Source organism: Rhinolophus hipposideros (genome assembly GCF_964194185.1).
Source record: "Rhinolophus hipposideros genome assembly, chromosome: 15".
In the NCBI taxonomy this organism is placed as follows: Eukaryota; Metazoa; Chordata; class Mammalia; order Chiroptera; family Rhinolophidae; genus Rhinolophus; species Rhinolophus hipposideros.
In genome coordinates, this window is record NC_138061.1 from 53,729,514 (window position 1) to 53,750,636 (window position 21,123).

The 21,123-nt window shown below is 41.0% G+C and overlaps 1 protein-coding gene across 21 annotated transcripts in view; it reads right to left on the reverse strand.

Moving 5' to 3' along the window:
• Nucleotides 1-21,123, reverse strand: part of KCNMA1 (potassium calcium-activated channel subfamily M alpha 1) — a 709,234-nt gene that overhangs the window by 159,268 nt on the left and 528,843 nt on the right. For all 21 annotated transcript variants that reach the window (XM_081075057.1, XM_081075054.1, XM_081075040.1 and 18 more), the window contains one exon: nucleotides 4,842-4,951. In XM_081075057.1, the coding sequence (XP_080931183.1) occupies nucleotides 4,842-4,951 (110 nt within the window). The remainder of the gene's footprint in view (nucleotides 1-4,841; nucleotides 4,952-21,123) is intronic.

Sequence of the window (21,123 nt, forward strand, 5' to 3'; positions counted from 1 at the left end):
CCTGGCATTTGTAAGTACTCTTATTACTCTTCTACTGTGCATATATATTTGATCAACTCTAATTACAGGTTCCTCTCGAGATGGCATCCTGCCTGGCACACTGGCACAAATATCCCACATTCATTAAATATCTACTCAATTGACCAATGGGAGAATTTTCTAACGTGTAAGAAGCGTAAATATAACCTGAAAATGCCACAGTGTACTACTTCCCTTCTCAGTGCTTACACGATATTTGATGAGGCAGGATGGAGGGGTCGTAGGAAGAGGACAGGTGAGAGAGGAGAACAGGACATTAGCTGGTTCTGAGAGATAAGTAATGGCATTCCTATTTCCAAGATGAAGAAACTTGGGGTAAGTTCCAAGTCAAAGGTCAGGCAGCTGGTAACTATCAAAGGTAGGAGGTGTGCAGAAACCAAAAATTTTGTCCCAAATCACATATCCCGGGGTTTGACCCCTGGTCTTTGGAATTCCATAGCTCAGACTCCATGGCATCACTCAGCAATGTATTATGGGAATCACGCAAAAACAAGATGCTTTTTAGTGGCAAACATGGCCTCACACCCCAACCCCTCGCTTCCTGCAGGCTTGGTGCTGGCCATCTGCACCCTCCACAGTCACCAGCTGAGGAAGGCGCGCCTGGGAAGAAAAAGAGGCAGGCGGTGTTCTGGTGTTCAGAGAACAGTGGATGGCACCCGCTCTTACAGATCCCGAAGCTCCTTTGCCTTGCTTTACTGCCACACAGACCCAGCTATGCAAAACCAAGGGGAAATGCTCAGGAGTTGCTGGCCCTGGGAAGAAGCAGCCTAAGGGCATTCTGGGGAACATCCAGGGCGTGCCCGCCACGACCTCCAACAAGGCCAAGAGGTCTTTAGGGGCTGCATCCTTGTTTCCACCTGCTTCTCTGCATTGAGTGCTTCTCTGCTCTCCCCAGTCCAACACTGCTTTCACGAACTCCGGTGGAAACATAACCGAGACCATTAAAGGGCTCAGTGCCCCACGTCTTCTTCCTATACCAATCTGGATTAGGCTTGGGGAGCGGGGAGAGCAGTCAGTGGTTTGCCTGGCGTGGTCGAGTGCAGTGTCCCTCCTATGTAGATTGCAGCATAGGCTACGTGGAGAAGGAATGACGGCAGGGGAGCTCACCCAAAGCTCCGAATCTGAACACTAGCTCACAAGATGTGGCCCACCCACAATTCTAGGATTTGGCTAAAACCAGAGAGAAATATTCCAGTGTCTGTGCCCAATGTGGGGACTAAGAAGAGGTTACACCAACCAGCTGTGCGAAGGAATGGGATTGACAGGGGGTTCCCAGTCAGCAAACTTTGAATCAGAATCACCTGACTTGCTTGTAAAAAATGCAGATTTGGGGACCTCACCCCAGATATTAAACTCTGGAGATGTAGCTGAGAAACCTCTCCATTTAATAAGCTCCCCAGGAGATTCTTAATTAGCCGGGCTTCAAGTAGCAGCTACTCCACGCTGCTCCCAACTGCAGAGGCCCCAACATGGAGCACTGGTTCTGGAAGTCGTCTGCTAGGTGCCTTGGGAAGAGGCACCAACGTCCTTTGAGTTTCACTGGCCTCATTTGTAAGCCAGGGATGGCGATGTCAATCGAAACATCCCAGAATTGCTGTGAGGCTTAAATAAGAAAATGTACATGAAACATTTAGAAATGGTACTTCATTTCATCTAAATTAGTTACTGTTTGGGGAACAAAACATCTTCTGGTGAGACATGCGATGAAGCCAAACAGCTGGTGCAAGGAAGTCAAAATATACAGCTGGTGCGCACGTCCTTGGGCAAGAGGGAACCTTTCTCTGCGTGCAATTTCTGAAAAGCTTGCCTTGGGCCTGGGGGCTTCCGCCCCTCCTGCCTCTCTTCCTCTGCCATTCTGTTCTCTTGGGAAAAGACCTCAAATTTCACCTATTTACCCTGCCCCCTTGTCTTTCCACAGAATGACTTTCCCAGCTTCTAAGGGAACTCCAAGCTCTCTGGTGCGTGATCCCAGTCTGCAAGGGGACATTCTGCCAGCCCAGGGGAAGAGCAAATTTATTTCTTTTCATGCAATGAGACATTATGGGCTGCATATTGTTTTAATGCAGTGCATAATTACAGAAACTGCTCTGCAAATCTGTATATTTTATCTGTGCTTTATTACACCCAGAATATTCCCCAATTCTTTTTTGTCTACGTGAACCAGCTTAAAATATATTTTGGCGTCCTTTATGTCATCTTGAAATTGAATAGCCAATTCTTACTGTAATGAAAATACTTATGTGCCAGGCTGGTGATATACAACACTACACTCTAATTACGGCTGTGCTTTAATTAACCTGAATTGAAGAGTGTTATCATTAAACTGCTGGTAACTTTGAGTTATGGCTTTTCTTTAATTTAAAGTAGAAAACACAGATAATTAAGCCTCCAGATAATCAAATGCTTGAGGAGAGCTTCAATGTTTGGGGATGTTCCTAAATCTCATTAAACGTCCTTTCGTGATTGATGATTTCTACCTCTGCTGTATCATTGTGTTAAACGAAGAAACCACTAAGTTGAACATATTCTCGTTCACATCAGAATTTTCTGTTGTTGTTTTATTGTATTTCAGAAGCTGTACCGAACAAATGCTACATTCTCAGACAACAGGATGTGTCTGAGGGAATTGCTTCTCCTCGGGACATGTTCTAACCATGAAACTCAATTAAGGGAAATATTTACAGCAGACACTAGTGTCCAGCTCTTGAGCTGGCTAGGAAGGGCAGTGAAGCTTCACACCACCCAATGGGTCACAGTTCGCAAGCTTACCCGTGCAGGGGGCTAGGCCTGGGATGAGAACGCAGATCTGGCTTGGTGTTGGACATCATGGAGGGAAGGACGTACACTAATCCCTACTTTAGAGCAAACTGGGGCCAGTCTGCATTCAGTAGAAATGCAAGTCCAGTGTCAGCTCATCGGATTTTCAAGAAAGGCCAGAACTCTAGTTTTTATGTGAAAAACCACTCTTTTGAAATACTGGCAACTAACTTTTAAGAAATTGAATACTACAGGGGGCAAATCTGTGAGTCAAATTTACACTGTGGGCAACCCAGTTGCAGCTTCTAGGGAAAGCAGTCCTAACCCTACAGTTTAATACTCTTATGAACCAATGTGGCTCCCAGGAGCAGAATAAAAGAAGCAGTGGGGAAGCAGGCTTTCAAGGGAGCACTCGTGTTAGATACAAACACCAGACAAACTAGGGAAAACCAACAAGCAAGGAAGAGGGCTTTTAATCCTCCTTACTAATGCCCCCAATGCCATAGGACCCCTCCAGGCATTGTCAGGTCTCCTGTGTGCCCATACCACCCTTACATTAGATGAAGGAGGCCTCAACTGCCTCTTTCTAGAACCAGCTTCTATTACAAGTCCAGAATTCTCCTGGGCTTTCTATCCTAGACAGGCCGAGCTCCAAGGTGGATAAAATCCCCAGGGACAGACTCAGTGTTTCAGGACCCAAGGCCTCTGAATGGTTAACTTCTTTCTGTGGCAGAAAGAGAAATAGCTTTCAAAGACAGGAACACATAGGAGTTACAAGAGGGCATCCATTTTCAGAAAATAACTCTTTCCGAATCAATTACCTATTCACTTTTCCAGTCCATTTAGCATTTAAACTTTCTCTTAAAGACAGGGTGAGAAATTTCAGTAAACAGCCAAACCATTTTGGATTGCTCAGGGTCTGGGCCCAGGGACAGACTGAATGCATCTGCTGTGTTCACTGACAGGTCTCCAGGTAAGCCCCAAGCTACCAGGTGTTCCAGCCCCTCTCTGCTGTGCACAGAACAGAAAACTATGAGACAGGGGGACTCAAGAGCCTCAGGACCATCCTCAGACCTCCCTTTTCAGAAGGTTGGTTTGGTTTGTGGGCAGACGGCACAAGGAAACAGCTTTCCTTCCTCGGCCCAATGGGTTCCCAGATTCCCCCTCTTTCTTCCCAGTTTTTGTCCGTGAGACCCAGTTTATCAAATCCTTTGCTAAGGTTTCAATGGGTCAGACTGAATGTCTCAGCATTCTCTAGGAGTTTGTGTTTCACAAGGAACAAAACCCCTCTTTGACTTAAACCCAACATCTGAGATTCTAAGAATCTGAAGCACTGTCATGGTGGAAGGTTCTAAGGGTCAGTGACCCCTGGAGCTCCTGAGCTCATACCCCACAGGTGACCATCCATTCTATCTCGAGTGGCAGGGGCTGCCCTTGCTCAAATCTATCCTGCTAAGCCAATACCAGGAGAAGCTAAGCTTTCTTATTATGATAACATGGCAGTTGTCCACTCGAGGCCTAAATTGCTAAGGACTTTTTCAAGGCTTCCTTCTGATACATGTGGTTCTGCATTTCCTCAACAAATTGCGGACGTACTTTGAACAGTGGCTTCTCTGATGTCTCTATGATTTGAATTATATGCAAGAGAGATTAAAATTCCTTTCATCAAGGGGCTAGCAAGATTTGTTTTTGCCCTGGTAAAATCAGAGAGGCATGGGTTCATACCTCCCTTCATAAATGTGTCTACGTCACAATGGCATAATTCAAGACATGCAGGAAAACTGCAGTTTATAATTTAGTACAAATGATGGATCCAAGCCGGAGATGCTCAGGACTGGAGGGAAAAGTAGGTCTAGAAGAAATGCCCAGGGCAGCGGCCATATAAAGACCCGCCTTCCTGTGCATCACACAAGGCTGAGCACACAGCACACCCTTGGTAATTGTCGAGTGCTCCAACTCTGCTGCACAGAGGTGGGGTGTCTTTCCTGCTAGGAGTACATCACATATCCCTGAGAGCCAAAAAGTATACGGTGATGGTCACTTACTCACAAACAGTAGGGAAAGACAGACCCACGAAGGCACTGGAGAGATATTCTGTGTACATTTCATTAGAGACTCCTTCCAAGTAGTATTTCTGCCACGTGTCTTCCTCAATCTAAAACACAGGAACAAAAGAGGAGGGTTTGAGATATGACAGTAGGCCATAAAAGGAAAACTTGAGTCCCAATAGCTTTCAAACAAGTGAATGCACTGGTTTTGTGATGGTGACCTTCAGCCACCAGGAACACACACAACACAACCACCCACAGGGAGCTTTGCATGACCCTGAACTCATAGGCCAGGAATACCTCTAAACTACCACTGCTTTTTAAACCTGTATGATTTAAAGGGGTGTGGAGTCATTGGCACTCACCATAATATTGGTGGGCAGGTAATATTGGTGGCAGGTAAACAGACACAATCTTTCTGGAGAGAAATTTTACAATTGTTATCAAAATTTATAAAAGTATATACTCTTTTAGACAATTCCATCTTAAGTATTCAGAGCAAAGAATAGGTAGACAAGTATATAAAAACATGTGTATAAGAACATCCTTTCTATTCATGGAAAATTGGAAATAACCATAAACAGGACGTTTACACAATGGAATAATGGGAAGAATTAAAAATTATGATGAAAATACATGTATCTGTTCATATAGAAATTATGTTTAAAAAAACACAGTACCAAACAGTGTGTATAGTCTGGTCCTGCTTTTTAAAAATACTCTATAATTATCTGAATGTTTGTAAAGCCATAGAAAAATCTAGAAAGCTTTATATCAAAATACTAACAGTTGTTATATCTGAGATGTAGAATGGCATTTTTTTCTCTATAGATTTCTGTGTTGTCTGAAGGTTTTATAAGGAGTACATATATATTACAATGAAACAACACATCTATTTGTACTTTGGAAAAAAGATTTTTCGAAACCCACCTTGAATATCACGAAAAGTAAAATGTGGTTTCAAAGCAGTCTTAGCCCAGTTTTCATCAAAATGTGTTGGTTTTTTTTCCCCTAATTAATCAAGTTCAACTGTTTTTCCCAAGAACCCTCTTTAGGCTAGGCATTTCTGGAAGGATTTTACCTTGGAATCAATCTTTAAAAAATTATAATGTGAATAACAACAAGAATGTTTAGCCCCTCTGGGAGCTTGGGTTCTCACAGATTCCCATGGCAGGCAGGCAGGCTGGGTGATCCCTGGGTATCTGTAAGCAGCTGCCTCCCACGTTCATTTCCACTGCAGGTTGGATAAGGGTGGGGGATGAAAGGGAGTTTCCCAGACAACCCGGAAGTGGCTCATCTCACGCAGATGCTGAATTAAAAGGCATCTTCCCTAGGGCCCAATAGTCACTAAACTGGGGGAAATGCAATGCTTGAAGTTGAAAGAGCCTAGGAAACAATGGGACATGCACACCTACAATCTACTTGGTGATACTCTGTAATACAAAAACCAGGAATCATTTAGAAATAAATTGATGTTCCCTGATTCTGTGCTATTTGTCGGCTTTATACTCAGTCTGAGTGGTTAGATTATGTGGGGTAACCTCATTAGTTTGAGCTGCTTCTAACCTCCTCCCACACATTAGACATTAGCTATGCAATGCTGCCGGGCCTGGGTTGTTTATCTACAAATTGGTCTTCCCCAGAGTGGGGTCTTAAAAAAAAAAGGCACTCAACCATTTCTACTGCTAAACCGCATGATTTTAAAAATTAACTGCAATGTGTTTAGATAAGCATGAACGTTTTAATTTCCTCAAATCATAAGATTTCAACTATTTTTTCAAATAAAAGATAGGCTTGACTTCATAAGCCAAGGTCATTAATTCTAATTAATTTGAAGAAAGCCTAGTCTGCATTACTAAATAATTTGAAATATGGAATACTTGGGGCATTATATTATCACAATTTGTTTTATTTGTAAGGAGGATACCAAATCAGGGATTGCCAATTATAAGTCTTCATAGTAGAGCTTTACTTACGGGCAAACAGTATTCAATGAAGTGAAAGAAGTCAACCTATTCTTTTAGCAAACACATTCCTTTTATAATGTGTTCCTTAAGTTGCTCATTCAAATATTACAATGGATTTTCAAAAAAAAATGAAAATATGAACCTTTATCTCAATGATTTTTTATTGCTGGTGGTATTCCTCAATTAATATGATTTTAATATGGTTCTTTTAGTTATGGTTGGTATTTTCATACCACTATATCCTAATGGAACTACCCGTTAGACCAACTTGAATCGTAGGTTAATTACTAAACTTTTTAAATGAGAGAAACAGATTATTTATAGGATAACAATATTATTCATGTTTGTTTTGAACTTAGCAAAAATTGTTCTATTGATTTATTCATTCAGCAAATATTTATTGAGCATATTCTGTATCTTAGGACCCATTCTAACTACTGATTAAATCCTATTTAAATTGGTATTTATTTTCCCATGTTTCTCTCTTTGCTGGGAAAAGCACCAGATACACCTGGCTAAGATACATCTGACCAGATATAGCTGACTTTTACTGATTTTTTCCACATTTCCCTTCCTGCGAGTTTGCCTTTGTAGCTGATTTGAAATGCTTGAGGGTTGAAAGTCAAAAAGCTGGAAAAAATGTACTGAAACTTTTCTAGAAAGCAAAATGCCTCTTCCACATTCATGTGCACATTCTCAGACTGGATCAACAAAGCTAGATATGGTAGCACTGAATGGACTGAATAACTGCCGAGGAGTTGAAATTCATTGTCGTCACTCTTTAAGATTTCCGTATCTTTTAACACTATTTTCATATAGATAACTCAACATGCTTTTCAGATTTCTGATAAATGTTCTACACAAAGACCACCAAAAAGCACTTAAAAATGGTTAAGGTGGAAAATTTTGTATGTATTTTACCACAATTAAATTTTTTAAAAAATCCCATATGTACAACATAAGAGCAGACGACTCAGTAATTCATTACTACTGAGACTCTTTAATCCTTAGGGCAGGAATGACAGTTGTGATAGAACGAGTATAGGCCAATCACATCAGGAGAGTCAGGGAGCAAGCACCCAACCTGATGACACCAGAGTCACAAACTGAAGCAAGGGAATCGCAATCTTCATCCCAAGGTAAGGGCTTCAAGTATCACTTCTTACTAAGGTTTACCTTCTATGTCTCAAGCATGACAGCTTTGACTTATTTTGAAAAGGCAAAAACCAAAAGTGCACATTCCTTTTATCTTCGTCATGCATTCTTAGGAAAGGAAAAATATGTGTAAAATACTTGTACGTTGAGTTTAAAATACTTGTGCTTAACACAGAGATAAACGACAGTGTACAAAGAGATCTGGAGAGGGCGGAGCAAGTGGTCGCTATGATTCTCTTTTAAGAGATGACAAAACTGAGGCTCAGAGAGGTTAAATAACCCACTGAAGGTCACAAAGCCAATTAGTGATACAAATAGCTCATGCTCTTAGCCGCCTTCCATAATTCATACCTCTTGCTAGAGATGACAGTGTAAATACATAGGGAAGTAGGGGTGCTAGGATTTGGGGCTGAGGGCAGGAAGGTTGGCTGTATATATGTATGTAAGGGGAAAATATCAGAACAGATGCTGATATTTAAGTCCTCAAGTACTTAAAGTTGTAAACCCTGGAGCCCATGACTTTGTGAGAGGTCAGCGAGAAATAATATTGATTTTTAATAGAGCTGAAAGGAGTTTAGGCCTCCTTGCAGAGCATGACGGCATCATTTCTATTCTACAAAATGGAACCATCCCAGCCTACAGCCACTTTCCGAAAATAGTACATGCTGTTCTCCACATTTGTGTTGTCAATGTACTTTTTTTTTTTTTAAGCATAAATGTGAATACATCCCAGCAGAAAAATGAAGGGATGGGACCAAAATGACTTAGGGAAAGGTGCCAAAATTAATTTGCCAGCCATTCAACAATCAGTCAAAGGCAAAGTATTTCCTGAGGCAGCAACTTCTCTTTTGATTGTCACATTAAACTCCAGCTGTTTCAGAAGAGTGCCTACCACAGCTGCCAGACGATGGGCTGTGAGTCCTTATTCATCAAATCCCTGCAGCATCTTCAGGGAGGAAAGGGAACTGAGCCACTGGACTAGCTCACCCACCGTTCCCGTGGCCTTATTTATCTACCTTGATTACCTAATTTTTCAACCAGCCTAGTTCAACCCCCCAAGTAAATGGTTGTACGACAATCCATGAGCTGATGGCTCCACCATTAGAGGTACCTTCCAACTGGAACCATCAGCCTTGGCTCTGAGAGAAGTAACACCTTCTTGATCCCAGGTTCTGCATGTGTTACTAGTGATGAGTCAGTAATGACATCTTTTATATTTTATGCTTTCTCTGATTAGAGTGAAACTGTGTTTCTCTAATGCTAACAGCCTGGTGAATGTGAAAAATCAACCATCCTCGCTGGGGTATGTTACAACCACTGTGATTTCTGTTCCCAGCAAAGAGTCTGAACAACCTTGTTGATTGCAGCCAAATAATTTTGCAAAAGTCCATCCCTACCTCTAGAGTCAAGTAAATAATTCCAAAGATTATCATATGCCAATCCTTACTTAATTGAAAAAAAAGTATGCTGCTTTCATCCAAATATATGTTACATTGTGCACATCAAAAATGATGAACTGAAAGGGAATTATAAATACCAATGCCCATTACTTAAGAGCTGCAATAAGAAGAGGTGAGTTACCTACACACATTAGCACTGCCCCAAACTGGTAGTAGGAGGCTAGCCTCATAGCAGGTTGTTTTCACATTTACAATTTTTAAAAAAAATCTATCTGAATTCTCAGTTAATATTCTTCCTTTAAATCATCCACAGTTTTAAATCACAAAAGTACTTAATAACAATTAACCACGTCTGAAATATTTATTCATATAAATTACACAATACGTTGTCATTCTCCTCTAAAATATGGCAGTCTAAAACAGAGTGTGGTGACATTAACTGGCCAATGTTTCTTAGATCCCATAAAAACATATTTATCTCTACAAAAAAAGAGAGAACCCACAGAATATGTCAAGCCCTAGACTACAATTAGGAACATGGAATCAGCATTTACGGGCTCTAGGGTGAGTGTGTGGGCCAGTCACTAAAATAACTGGGGTCATTTATCCTCATCCCTCAACAGCAAGCTGTCACTGGGAAACATCTGATTTAATGTTGCATCTCAGCATCTCTTGCTGGAAAGAATGATGTTAAGGACAACTGAGTGGTGAGAAGACTTTATCATTGGGCTTCCTGGACTCTCTCCTTTATTTCCTTCTAAGTTCCCATGTTAACAAACTTGGCTGCGCTTTTATCTATGGGCACGTGGTTATCTCTTTCTGCCCCACTTCCTAGCCTCAACATTCTTCAGCATCATTGTAAACGCTAAAGTCAACTCATAGAATTAAAAAACGAAACATCTGAATCTTCTAGCTGAGGTCCTCACAGGTGCCAGGTCACAGGACGCGTCACTGCACAGCTCTCTGGGGGTGGAGGGAACTGGTGATCAAGTTGAAACCAAAGGAACGAAGCGGAAGAGATGGGGAACGCATGGAGTTTTGCACCTTTTCAGAACATGTTTCTTTCCAATGCCAAATTGCCTGTCAACGCTGTACTTCTCAGATGTGGACTCAGGTCAGCTGCCCTTCCGAGAGCAGCACTGGACCTCAGAGACTCTGTAACAGTTTGGCATTCCTCAAGGATGGCCTATTTCAGATCACACCATCCAGACTGTGAGGACAGGATGAAAGGATCTCATATTTTTCCAAAGGCTTCAGGATAATGTCAATTAAAACAAATTATTTGGGATTTGATGGAATGCCAGATAACTGGTTGCTTCAGCACTGAACGAATAAATAAACAACTCCAAAGATAAATTTCGGGGTGGACTTGAGCCAAATCTCTTATTCCCAGACCAGTGAGCTGCAGACTATCAAATAAGATTTCTTCCATCAGACTTTATGGAGAAAAAAAAAGTTAGCCCACATAAGGTATCTAAAGAGACATGAAATGCATTAGAATACACGGCATTTGCCCCTCTCTGTTACCCCAGTCCAGGCTACTTCTGAAGAGACCAAGAGTGTCAGAGGGGCTGAGGTAATGGAAGGGTTAGCAGAAAGAGTAATACAGGAACTTTTTTAAAAAAATTCTTATTTATAAATTGTTTAAGAAAGTGTTACCTATGTGGCAGGAAATTGGTACTTTTCAACATGGAGAAGATTTCTCTACTCTCTCCTAATTTTTCTCTCCAATGTTGAAAAGGTGCTTATGCTTAAGAGATGTCAGACCTTTCTAAGAATTGGTCTAGTCACTATCCAAACAGGACTTGGTTTTGTAATGTTGCTGATAGTTAAGAACATCCTTACTTGTGCTGCAAATAATAAGGTTCTGAAAATACCACTAAAAATCATTCTGATCTGGGTAGGGTGAGCAGGAACCAAATGTTCTCAACCAGACGCCTACCTGGGCGTCTTCATGAGGACACCTGCCTGCCGAGTGATTCCCCAAGAGGACAATTCAGCCCCCAGGTGTGAGATTTTCTAGGACAGAGCTTCTCAGCCCACGTGAGGCGAGGGACCAGGGCTTTGTTTTCATTTCTAACATGCATTCTCTCTCAGACTGAAACTTCTGCAAACTCTAACAAAAATGAATTGAAGGGAAAAAAAAAGAAAACACAAGACATGCAAAGAACAAATCCAAAATTTTCACCATTAGAGTTAACCCATATAAAATTAATCCATCAGATTGCTTTAAAAGTGTGTAAGCATTTCCTCCCATTTTCGGTACTTAACTGTTCGTGGATGAGTAGCAAACAGTTTACAGACCCATCCAGGAACCACATCTGCGGTTGTGCTGGTCTCAGTCTAACTTCCACGACTTATTTCCCACAATTTCCTCCAAGTTTCAGTAAAGTAGACTTCTTTTCAACCAAGATTTTCCAAAGTAAGCTCGACAGAACTTACTAACGGGTATTACCTTAAATTTAAGAGGGTGGAGAGGGGTTCTAGGGTGCCCCCATTCAAATGGAGGCTATACTGAAGGCAGAAAATTTTACCTGAATCTTCAATTTCTGGAACATTGCATGATTCATTGTAGTAGCTCAATAACACTAGTTGAATGAATGAAATAAATTTGGGAAGCACTGGATTCAACAAAGCCAAAGTGGGCATTCTTTTAGGGCAATGCTTAGAGTATTTAACCTGTTAACATGAATTGTAAATCTCCAAGGGGGGATCATGGTACTTAGTCACAAAGCCTCTTGTTTTAAGGAGCAGCTCATGGAGATGGGCAGTGCTCACCTACAAACATCCACTCCCTGACTTCCCCACCACTTTGTTTCCCTTGGTCCTTCTGTCAGAAATACATCTCTCAGCGGCCATTTTCTGTTGTCAAAATCCAGCTCTTCCTACAAGTTCACATCACCTGCCACCTCACTGCTGGGGCATTTCCCCGCCTGGATGTGCTCTGCCGTGCCTTAAAGGGAACGCTAATGTCCACCTCTAAGGAGGATAGCAGGGCGGAATGACATGATCCATACAGAACGCTTAGAACGACCTAGCTCATAATAAGCAGTCAATGCATGTCTGTTATCATGAGATACCATCATACCAGCATTGAGTCTTCCAAAATCTGATAAAAACCACAATAAAGCAGAATTTGGAACGTGAGCCCCTCCCTTCTTCATTCAAACTTGTATCTTCTAGAACAAGCAGCTCAGTACCTTATAAGGTGCTTATAAGAGGTATTTAATTAATGTTTGTTGACTTGAACTGAACAAAACAAAGCTGGAGCAAGACACATACAAAAACAAGCAGTTTTTCTAGGCATCTAATCAAAAGTAAGCACTTTTGCAGCATTTTGTGTCAGACCATGAAAAGAACCAATTCTACCTTCAAGTGCTGAAAAATTCTTCATTCTTGAGAGCTAATAGGGACCACATATAAGTGGGTCCTTTTTAAACTTCCCAGAAGACTTCTGTGAGCAATACTTTTCTGGGAAACTTTGTCATCACAGGTCCTTAGCAAGTGGCTTGTGGCTTTCTAAATTCAAAATGCAGTAACTTGGAGGCTTGGATTTGAAAGAAGCAACTCTCAGGAACTGGTGCAACCCCCACTGTAACGGAAGTCCTCGCTCCTGCCAGCTAGCTGTCCCATGGTCATCCCTACAGAAAGCAGCCCCCTTTCTGCCTTCATCTCATGACTATGCTGTGTTCCCAAGGGGACCCCACCCTCTGTCTTCACTTTGTCTTCACTTTTGGACTCCAGTGTTTCCAATGAATCAACACTGGAACCAAACAAAGCAAAAGGAAATAGACTGGGCCCAGCAAAGACTATACCTGGCAATTCTATCACTTCTAAATTCCAAAACGGAGGCCCAAAACAACTCTTGGTTGACCATTCATTCATTCATTCATTCATTCATTCATTCATCTGTAACTAGGAGAAGATGAAAGGAGTTAGAAAAAGCATTTGAATCAGCACAGGAATTATGACCTTGCTTTTGATGAGACGAATCACTAGAGTTGCCGGTGCGTTTGCAGAATCATCGATGTTTTAGACCCTTGGATGAGAACACCACTGCAGCCACTGTTGTTAACACTTGGGATAATGTCTCACCAGTGGGTGCCTCTTAGGGCTTATGTAACAAAAGTCCTCGAGGCTCTGAGTCCAGTGCTTGCCACACTCTGACGTGCATGTGATGGGAACCACCCAAGAGACCTAGTAAAAGCAGTTTCTGGTGCCATAGTCCTGGGCTGGGACCCAAGATTCCCAGACCACGAGCTCCCAGACCACCGTGATGCTCACAAACATAAATCATACTTTGAGTCACAAGCAGCTATTCCCGAAACAGTGAAGAGGAGGGAACGAGTATTCTCCATCACACCTTTGTAGACCCGAGATAAGGAGAATCAATCACAGACAAAGGATGTGAGTTAGAGATGAAAAAGAATGTTTTCCGTGAGTGTCACTAAATATTGGAGCCCATGACAGAGACAGCTTTTAGATAATTAAGCACAAAATGGTACCCATAAGTGTTTGGGTTGCCGTGGTAATTAGTCTAAACAATATTCCAGAGATCCAGATTTATCTACTTAGTCTTTCTCTATAAACTCAGTGACCCCAAGGATAGTGCAGTCCCCTTTCAATGTGGGTGATGTAAAGAGAGAACAATGATGTGGCTATATTTAATTCAATTAAAAATAAAGTTTCAGAAAATGGCCGTGATTTGTATCCATAATTTCTATTCAACTTATCCATTTTAGGACACAGTGTTGAGTGTGAGGACGAAAACGCTTGCCAACTCAGTCCCATTTTAGTGACAGCAGATTCTGTATACTTATGTCTCCTATCGCTGTACAATACGGCCTAATAAAGTCGAGCCAAAGAGACTAGATTTCATTTCAGAGCAAAGGGTTCGGCCATAAACTTTTGCTTTCTGGCTGAACAGAGCCATTCTGGCCGCAAGCATAAATTCTGCTAGTTTTAGGTATCAGGGTGATTGGGAAAGCCAAATGGGTTATTTGCGAGCCAGGTATCCAAAGCAGAAGCACCCGCTTTATTGTGCATTCATTGTTATCTGGAAAATCTCTTGCCAGCTAGAGAATATTTTCACAGCAAGTTAGAAATGACTTCAGAAATTCCCCTCTGCTGCATCCGAGAGTGAATTTTAGGCCTCATCAAAAAGACATTTGGTTCAAAATTGAGAGTAGGCAGCCTATAAATTGCTGAGGTATTTAGCTGGGCTTAGCAGTTTCCTTCTAAGGGGTGCCATGATTCTGAGTACAGTAGCAATGCAGGAAGTACTGAAGCACACTCAGGCTCTGGGTTCAAATCCCAGCCTCACTGAGTGCTCCTGGGCAAAGCTGCGTAACCTTTCCAAGCCTCAATCCCCTCACCTGCAAAATGAGAGCAACAAGAGTGCCGACCTCCTAGGAAGGCAGTTGAAATGAGGTAATGCAGGTAAGGTGCTTAATTAACATAGCACCTGGCAAATAGCTAATACTGAGGGCTTCCTCTGTGTCAGGGGCTCTTGTGGTTTCATCACACTAAAAGATGGCTTTTATTGAGCGTTTAGCCTGTAGATGTTTTATAAATGTCAGCTATCATTTTAAGTGATGACGGTGATGGTGACGGTGATGATGGTGATGGTGATGATGAAGACATCTCTACTGATCACAGAAAGAAACATAGGCCAGTTAGATGTTGGGCCTGCGATTCTTGGCTTCCTATTGTTTAGCTGCTGCCAGAAACGCCTGGAACATCACTTATCATCAAATGATCCTCTGGACTGAAGAGAAAAACTAAGCAGCTTGAGTTTGTCCCCAAAAGATAGCAGTGTTCTTCGGAGGTCATTCCTACCCTCTGCCTTTTCTAGGGGCCAGCAAGTTCACTCTGGATAGATATAAGAGATAGGCGAGGTATTTGGAAGAAATCATTGTCTGCCAAAATAGAAGAGTCATGTGTGTGGACAGCACTTTTAAGATGATATAGGAAGACTCAGCCTGGCTTTCTGAAAGGAGCTCCGAGCCAGCAAATGAGCAGACTGGATTAGCTCCTTCTGGTTCCTGGTCTTGACTCTTGCCCACATCCCTCACTTGGGGCCTCACTACACTCTACTCTGATTCCTCATCGTCCTTCCTAGCAAATGGCTTTGCTCCTTGTTTCCAGCCTTAACTCCCAGACTGATTTTGAACTGATACCTGGCACATCCTTGGTCCACAGGACAGGCATGATAATAAACTGGTGCTGGTTCAAACATTATTTAAAAAAAAAAACAACACTTGTTAAACTTGTATTTGGAGGAGAGGCTGAGCACTGGGTGGGGAGATACGAGAAGAATGACAACAGGTAAGAGTCCTCAGCCTCTAGCGTGGTCAGCAATTCAATCCTGGCACCAATTTTACATACTCCCCTCAGCAAAAGAAAAGGCTGCAGTTAAGTGCAGTCATCCTTTTAGAAGGCAAGTTAGAAAATACCTGTTGGTACTTGAACATGCCTCTTGGGAGATGGGAACCCATCTTTCCCACCCCAAACAGTCCAGTAACACATTCCTTCCAACCACATGCCTCTTGAGAAGAGTTCTGGAAGGCACACTTTGCCCCTTCTTGTTGCATTTCTAGGAACATTTTAGCATGTGTAACAGTTCAGTATTCCCAGAAAACTGCCAGGCTGGACCTCATCCTGCAGTTAGCATAAGATGAGAAGCAAGAGAGGACTTGTGATGATTCTGTTTGGGCAGGAAGAGGTCACTCTGTCCCTGTGCCCACTGGTCCCATGAGCAAGTTCAACATGATAGTACATTTCAATCCTCCAGGTAGGACGCAGGAGGTTGCTGCTCTGAGTTCTCCAAAGGTAACTCATTCCAGCACACATCTCTTCTTCTAGTCACTACCATCACAGGGCCCCATCTTGGGCAAGGCTGCACTTGCTAGTTCGGCTTTCATTATACATGAGAAAGAATAATTAGAGCATCTCCACTCACTGCAGAGGCCTTGGAAAAGCAAAACAGATACACCCAGCTCTCACTTATACATGCTGATAAAATCTTCTACTGGGGGTAGGGGGGAGGAGGCGTTGTTGACAGAGAGGTTGAAGGAGTTGAAGGAACCAGTGTCATTTAGACTGATGAACAATGCTGCTGCCCTAGAAAATGTATTCAAGCTGAAAATTCTGCTCATCTATCTCACCACAGAGTTCCAGGGGCCTCTCCCAACATCAGTCATTTACAAAGATGTTGGCAACACAAAATTGTAAGCAATATATGGAGGGATGCCTTTAAGCCACCCTAGAAAATGGTTTTATATTAGGTTCTGCCCTCTATCTTCTCCCATCAGTGATCCAATCCTAACCCAGTCTCAAGTTTCATCGCAAATGGAAACCCAAACAGTACAACCCAATCCTAAGAAGGAAGAGGGTGGTTAGGCGTTTTCATGCACTGGTAATATTTCCAACAATCCTCTAGGCTCTTCCACTTTTTAGAGTGGGTAAATATGAAGTCCCGAAAGGCAGAATGAGCAGTCCAAGATCTTGCAACACATCATGTCCTAAATCAGCCTTACAACTCTCCCCCTGCTTCATCCTTCTGTCCCCTGCACAGCTACACAACTGTCCTCACACTTCACATGTGAGGGAGATTAGGGAGGGTAAGAGCTGTGCCGACCAAGCTGGATAACACAGTGGTTCCATGGGTATATGTGGATAGGGAAATACCTTCCAAGATCTTTGGATGACCAAATCTAATACGTAACCCGATTTCTGAAAGGGGCACTAGATATTCCTCTTTCATTCATTCTTTCCTCACTAATATATTCAAGGACAAGAAAAAACACCCAACCACTGAAAGAAGTGGCCTTTTCACAACCAAACTTTAGCTAAAATAAGAAATCAATAGAAACTCCTTAAGGAAGGAGTTTATTTAAACATTTATTTTGTACAGTGTAAAAAAAGGAGAAATGGATTCAACCCATTGCCCTAAAAAGCAATGCCATAAATATGGAGAATAGGATTAAATACAGACTTCTATCATCAGACAACAAAGAGCCTTTGCACACCAAGGGCAGTGGGCACAGAGATATATGTTACTTCTCAGTGGGCAGAGATACCCTACTTACTGACATGGTATGGAGTAAAGGGAGGAAGGGCTATCTCTCACTCATATATGCCAATGAATGCCATCCACTACCCAACCTACTTCCCATCCCCCTGTGTGCACAACGCACAGTGTCGAGGCAGGGCACCTGTATTTCTTTGAACTTGAAACTCTAATCAGTGGGACTGCATCACTCTTGTTACTGTGAAATATATGTGGCTGTTAATGATAAAAACTACAAAAAATATACCCAGTTGAAAGGTTTTATCGCATGCCATTTTTCAAGATGGCATATGGATGTCTAAATTGATCTCAACGTCATTTTACTGGTGTCCCAAAGTTTCTCTAAATCAGCCAAATAAATATGAACTTGAAATAGCCACCTCACATTATTCTGCCAGGAGATATGCTAGATTCCATTGTAATGTCGCTTTGCCACGTTCTTATTCATCACTTCTGATGAAAAGGTAGATTACCTCAAACTCACCCCAAAGAGAATGTTTATTGTATATGCTAAAAGGACATGATGATGATGGCTCTGCCTTACAGGTAATATTCTCCCTGGTCTATTTGTAAAGGACAAACATAGAACATGGCTTCTATAGTGACATCTGGGTTTCCGATTCTGGATAAGATGGAATAAGCACACTCCACTCTGTATCTTCCACCTAATGTAGCTATTAAACTTGGACAGAATGCATGGAACAGCTGTTTGAAGACCCTGAGAAGTAAACAGTACCAGGCAGACTAGGATCAATGACCAGAATGGGAAGTACCACCAAAACAGCAATCTTTCTTCTGCCAGCTTTCTTCTGCTATCCTCTGGCCTGACCTCAAGGCAGCCCAGAACATGTAAGTGAGCACTAGGATTTGGACAGAGAAACCTCCAAGAAAAGCTCTCATTTGAGTTCAAAGATCAGTAAAGGGAATGTCATGAAAAGGAAATCATGGGTTTCCTTTTCCACTCTTTTCTCGCCCCCTTACTCCAAAGCCATACAGTGGTAGCAGTAGCAGCACTGGCAATGGGAGCTGAAAGGAGATTAAAGGATGTAGGAGAACCTGCTCTGACTAAAGGATCTGGGGTCCCAAAACAGTGGGACAAAGCCCTGTTGCTTTTTGTCTCTCTTTGTTCTCCTAATGGTTGGCACCAGATGGGGACACAGCCACAGGAACAGCAAAGCAGGGCAACTAAAGCCTCAGCTTTCTGGTCAGGGGATCAAAAGGGAACGATCCATGGAAGCTGAACATTTCCTGGAGATCACAGAGTCTTGAGAAAGCAGCCCCTTAAAATTGTTTATGAATTCCTAGTCTTACCCTGAGCTATGCATGGATGGAACTGACCTTACACAGTGTAAACAGATTTTGAGCACAAAAGTATAACATAGACTATAACCCAGTCTGAAGCTAACATGGGACAGATCCAAACAGCACTGTCAATGCTTTGAAAACTCAACCAACATTGGAATCACAAGCCATAAAAGCTTGGTCGGAACTTGCAACCTAAAATCAAACACATCAATTTCCAAATATGCCAAAATATGCCAAATTTGTCAAATATGCCAAAATAAAATTATCAACGTTTTTGCATAATTTATATAAGACACAGGTTTGCATAATAAAATAATCAAAATATCCAGGATACGATAAAAAATAACTTGGCATATGAACAACCAGAAAAATCTCAACTTGCACCCAATGTCTTAGATGGCACAGATATTAGAATTATCTAATAAGGTTCTGAAAGTAGCTATTATAAAAATGCTCCAATAACTAAGTGAAAACACTTTTATGAAGAATTAAATAACAGAAAGCCTTAGTAAAGAAACAAGTTAAAAAACGAATCATATAGAAATCCTAATTGAAAAATACAGTAACTAACAAACATACTCTCTGGATGGGCTCAATAGCAGAATAAAGATGACAGAGAAAAAAGTCAGTGAACTTGAAGTTAGATCAATGTAAACTGTGCAATTTGAAACACAGAGAGAAAAATTATTGAAACAAAATGAATAGAGCCTTAGATCCTGTGGTATATTAGAAAATGGTACAACATTTGTGTTATAAGAATCCCAGAAGGAAAGCAGAAAGAGAATGATGAAGAAAAAATAGTTGAAGAAATAATGAATCAAAACTTCCCAAATTACACCAAAGACAAGCCTAGAGCTTCAAGAATCCCTGCCCCAACAGAATAAACCCAAAGAAATAACGCTCAAACAAACAGATGACAGAAAACTAAGGACAAAAAGAAATCCTTGAAACCAAACCAGAGAAAAATGACTTATGATTTACAGGTTAATAACAATTAAAATGGCTCTCAATTTCTCATCATACAAGAAGGAAGTGAAACAGCATTTTTAAAGTACTGAAAGAAAATATTTGTCACCCCAGAATTCCGTAGCCACGAAAAAGGTCCTTCATGAAGGAAGGTGAAATAGACATTCTCAGATGAAGGAAAATAGTATTTGGTACCAGAAGACTGCTCTAAAGGAACTGCTAAAGGAAGCTGTTCAGATAGAATGGAAATGATACCAAAGGGAAAGTTGGAATATCAAGAATGAGAATAGAACAATTGAAATGGGAAATATTAGGATCAATATAAAATACTATACTTCAATATAAAATACTATACTAAACTTATAATATTGAGTTCTTTAAAATATGTCTGATGGCTGAAAGCAAAAAGTTATAATATTATCTGATGGGGTGTTGTGTATATCGATGTAATACACAGTACAACTACAATGACGAAAAAATGGGGAACGTAAAAAGACCTATAGGTTGGTAAGGTTTCCGTTTTACTCTGAAACAGACTCATTATTGATTTAAGTAGACTTGAAAAGTTAACTATGTGCATTACAATCCCAAGGATAGTAAGTTATAGACTATATAAAGAGATATAATAAACACGACAGATAAGATGAAATATTAAAAATGTTCAAACTAACCTGCAAGAAGAATGTAAAGAGGAAAGAAAGTAACTATATAATAAACACGACAGATAAGATGAAATATTAAAAATGTTCAAACTAACCTGCAAGAAGAATGTAAAGAGGAAAGAAAGTAACTACAACACAGGAAACAGACAGAAAACAAAAAATAAAATGTTACACCTAAGTCCAAATATATCAATACTTTTATTACATATAAATAGTCTTTTAATAGAGTTACACAGAATGGATATTTTTTAAGTAACCCCATTATACGCGATCTATAAGAAAATTACTTAAAATTTAAAGATATAGTTTGGTTCAAACAAAAAATGATGAAAAAAAAATGTATTTTTTTTCTATGAAATCATTAATCCAAAAGAAAGCATGAATTGGTCTATTCACATCAGATCTAAAGCCAACTAGACTTTAGAACAAAGAAAACTACCAAGGATCTTAGGGGAAAAGGTCAATTCACCAGGAAAATGCAACAATCCAAATGTATATATACTTAACAGAGTTTCAAAATACGCAGAGAGAAATCTGACAGAATTAAAATAGACAAATCCACAATCATAGTTGGAGACTTCAACACTCTTTTCATTGGAACGAGTAGAAGTAGGAGGCATAAAATCAGCAGGGATATAGAAGAGCTAACACCATCCACCAAATGGCTACTGACAGAACACTCTACCCATCAATAGCAGAATACACATTCTTTTTAAGCTCATGTGGAACATTCACCAAGATGGATCACATAAA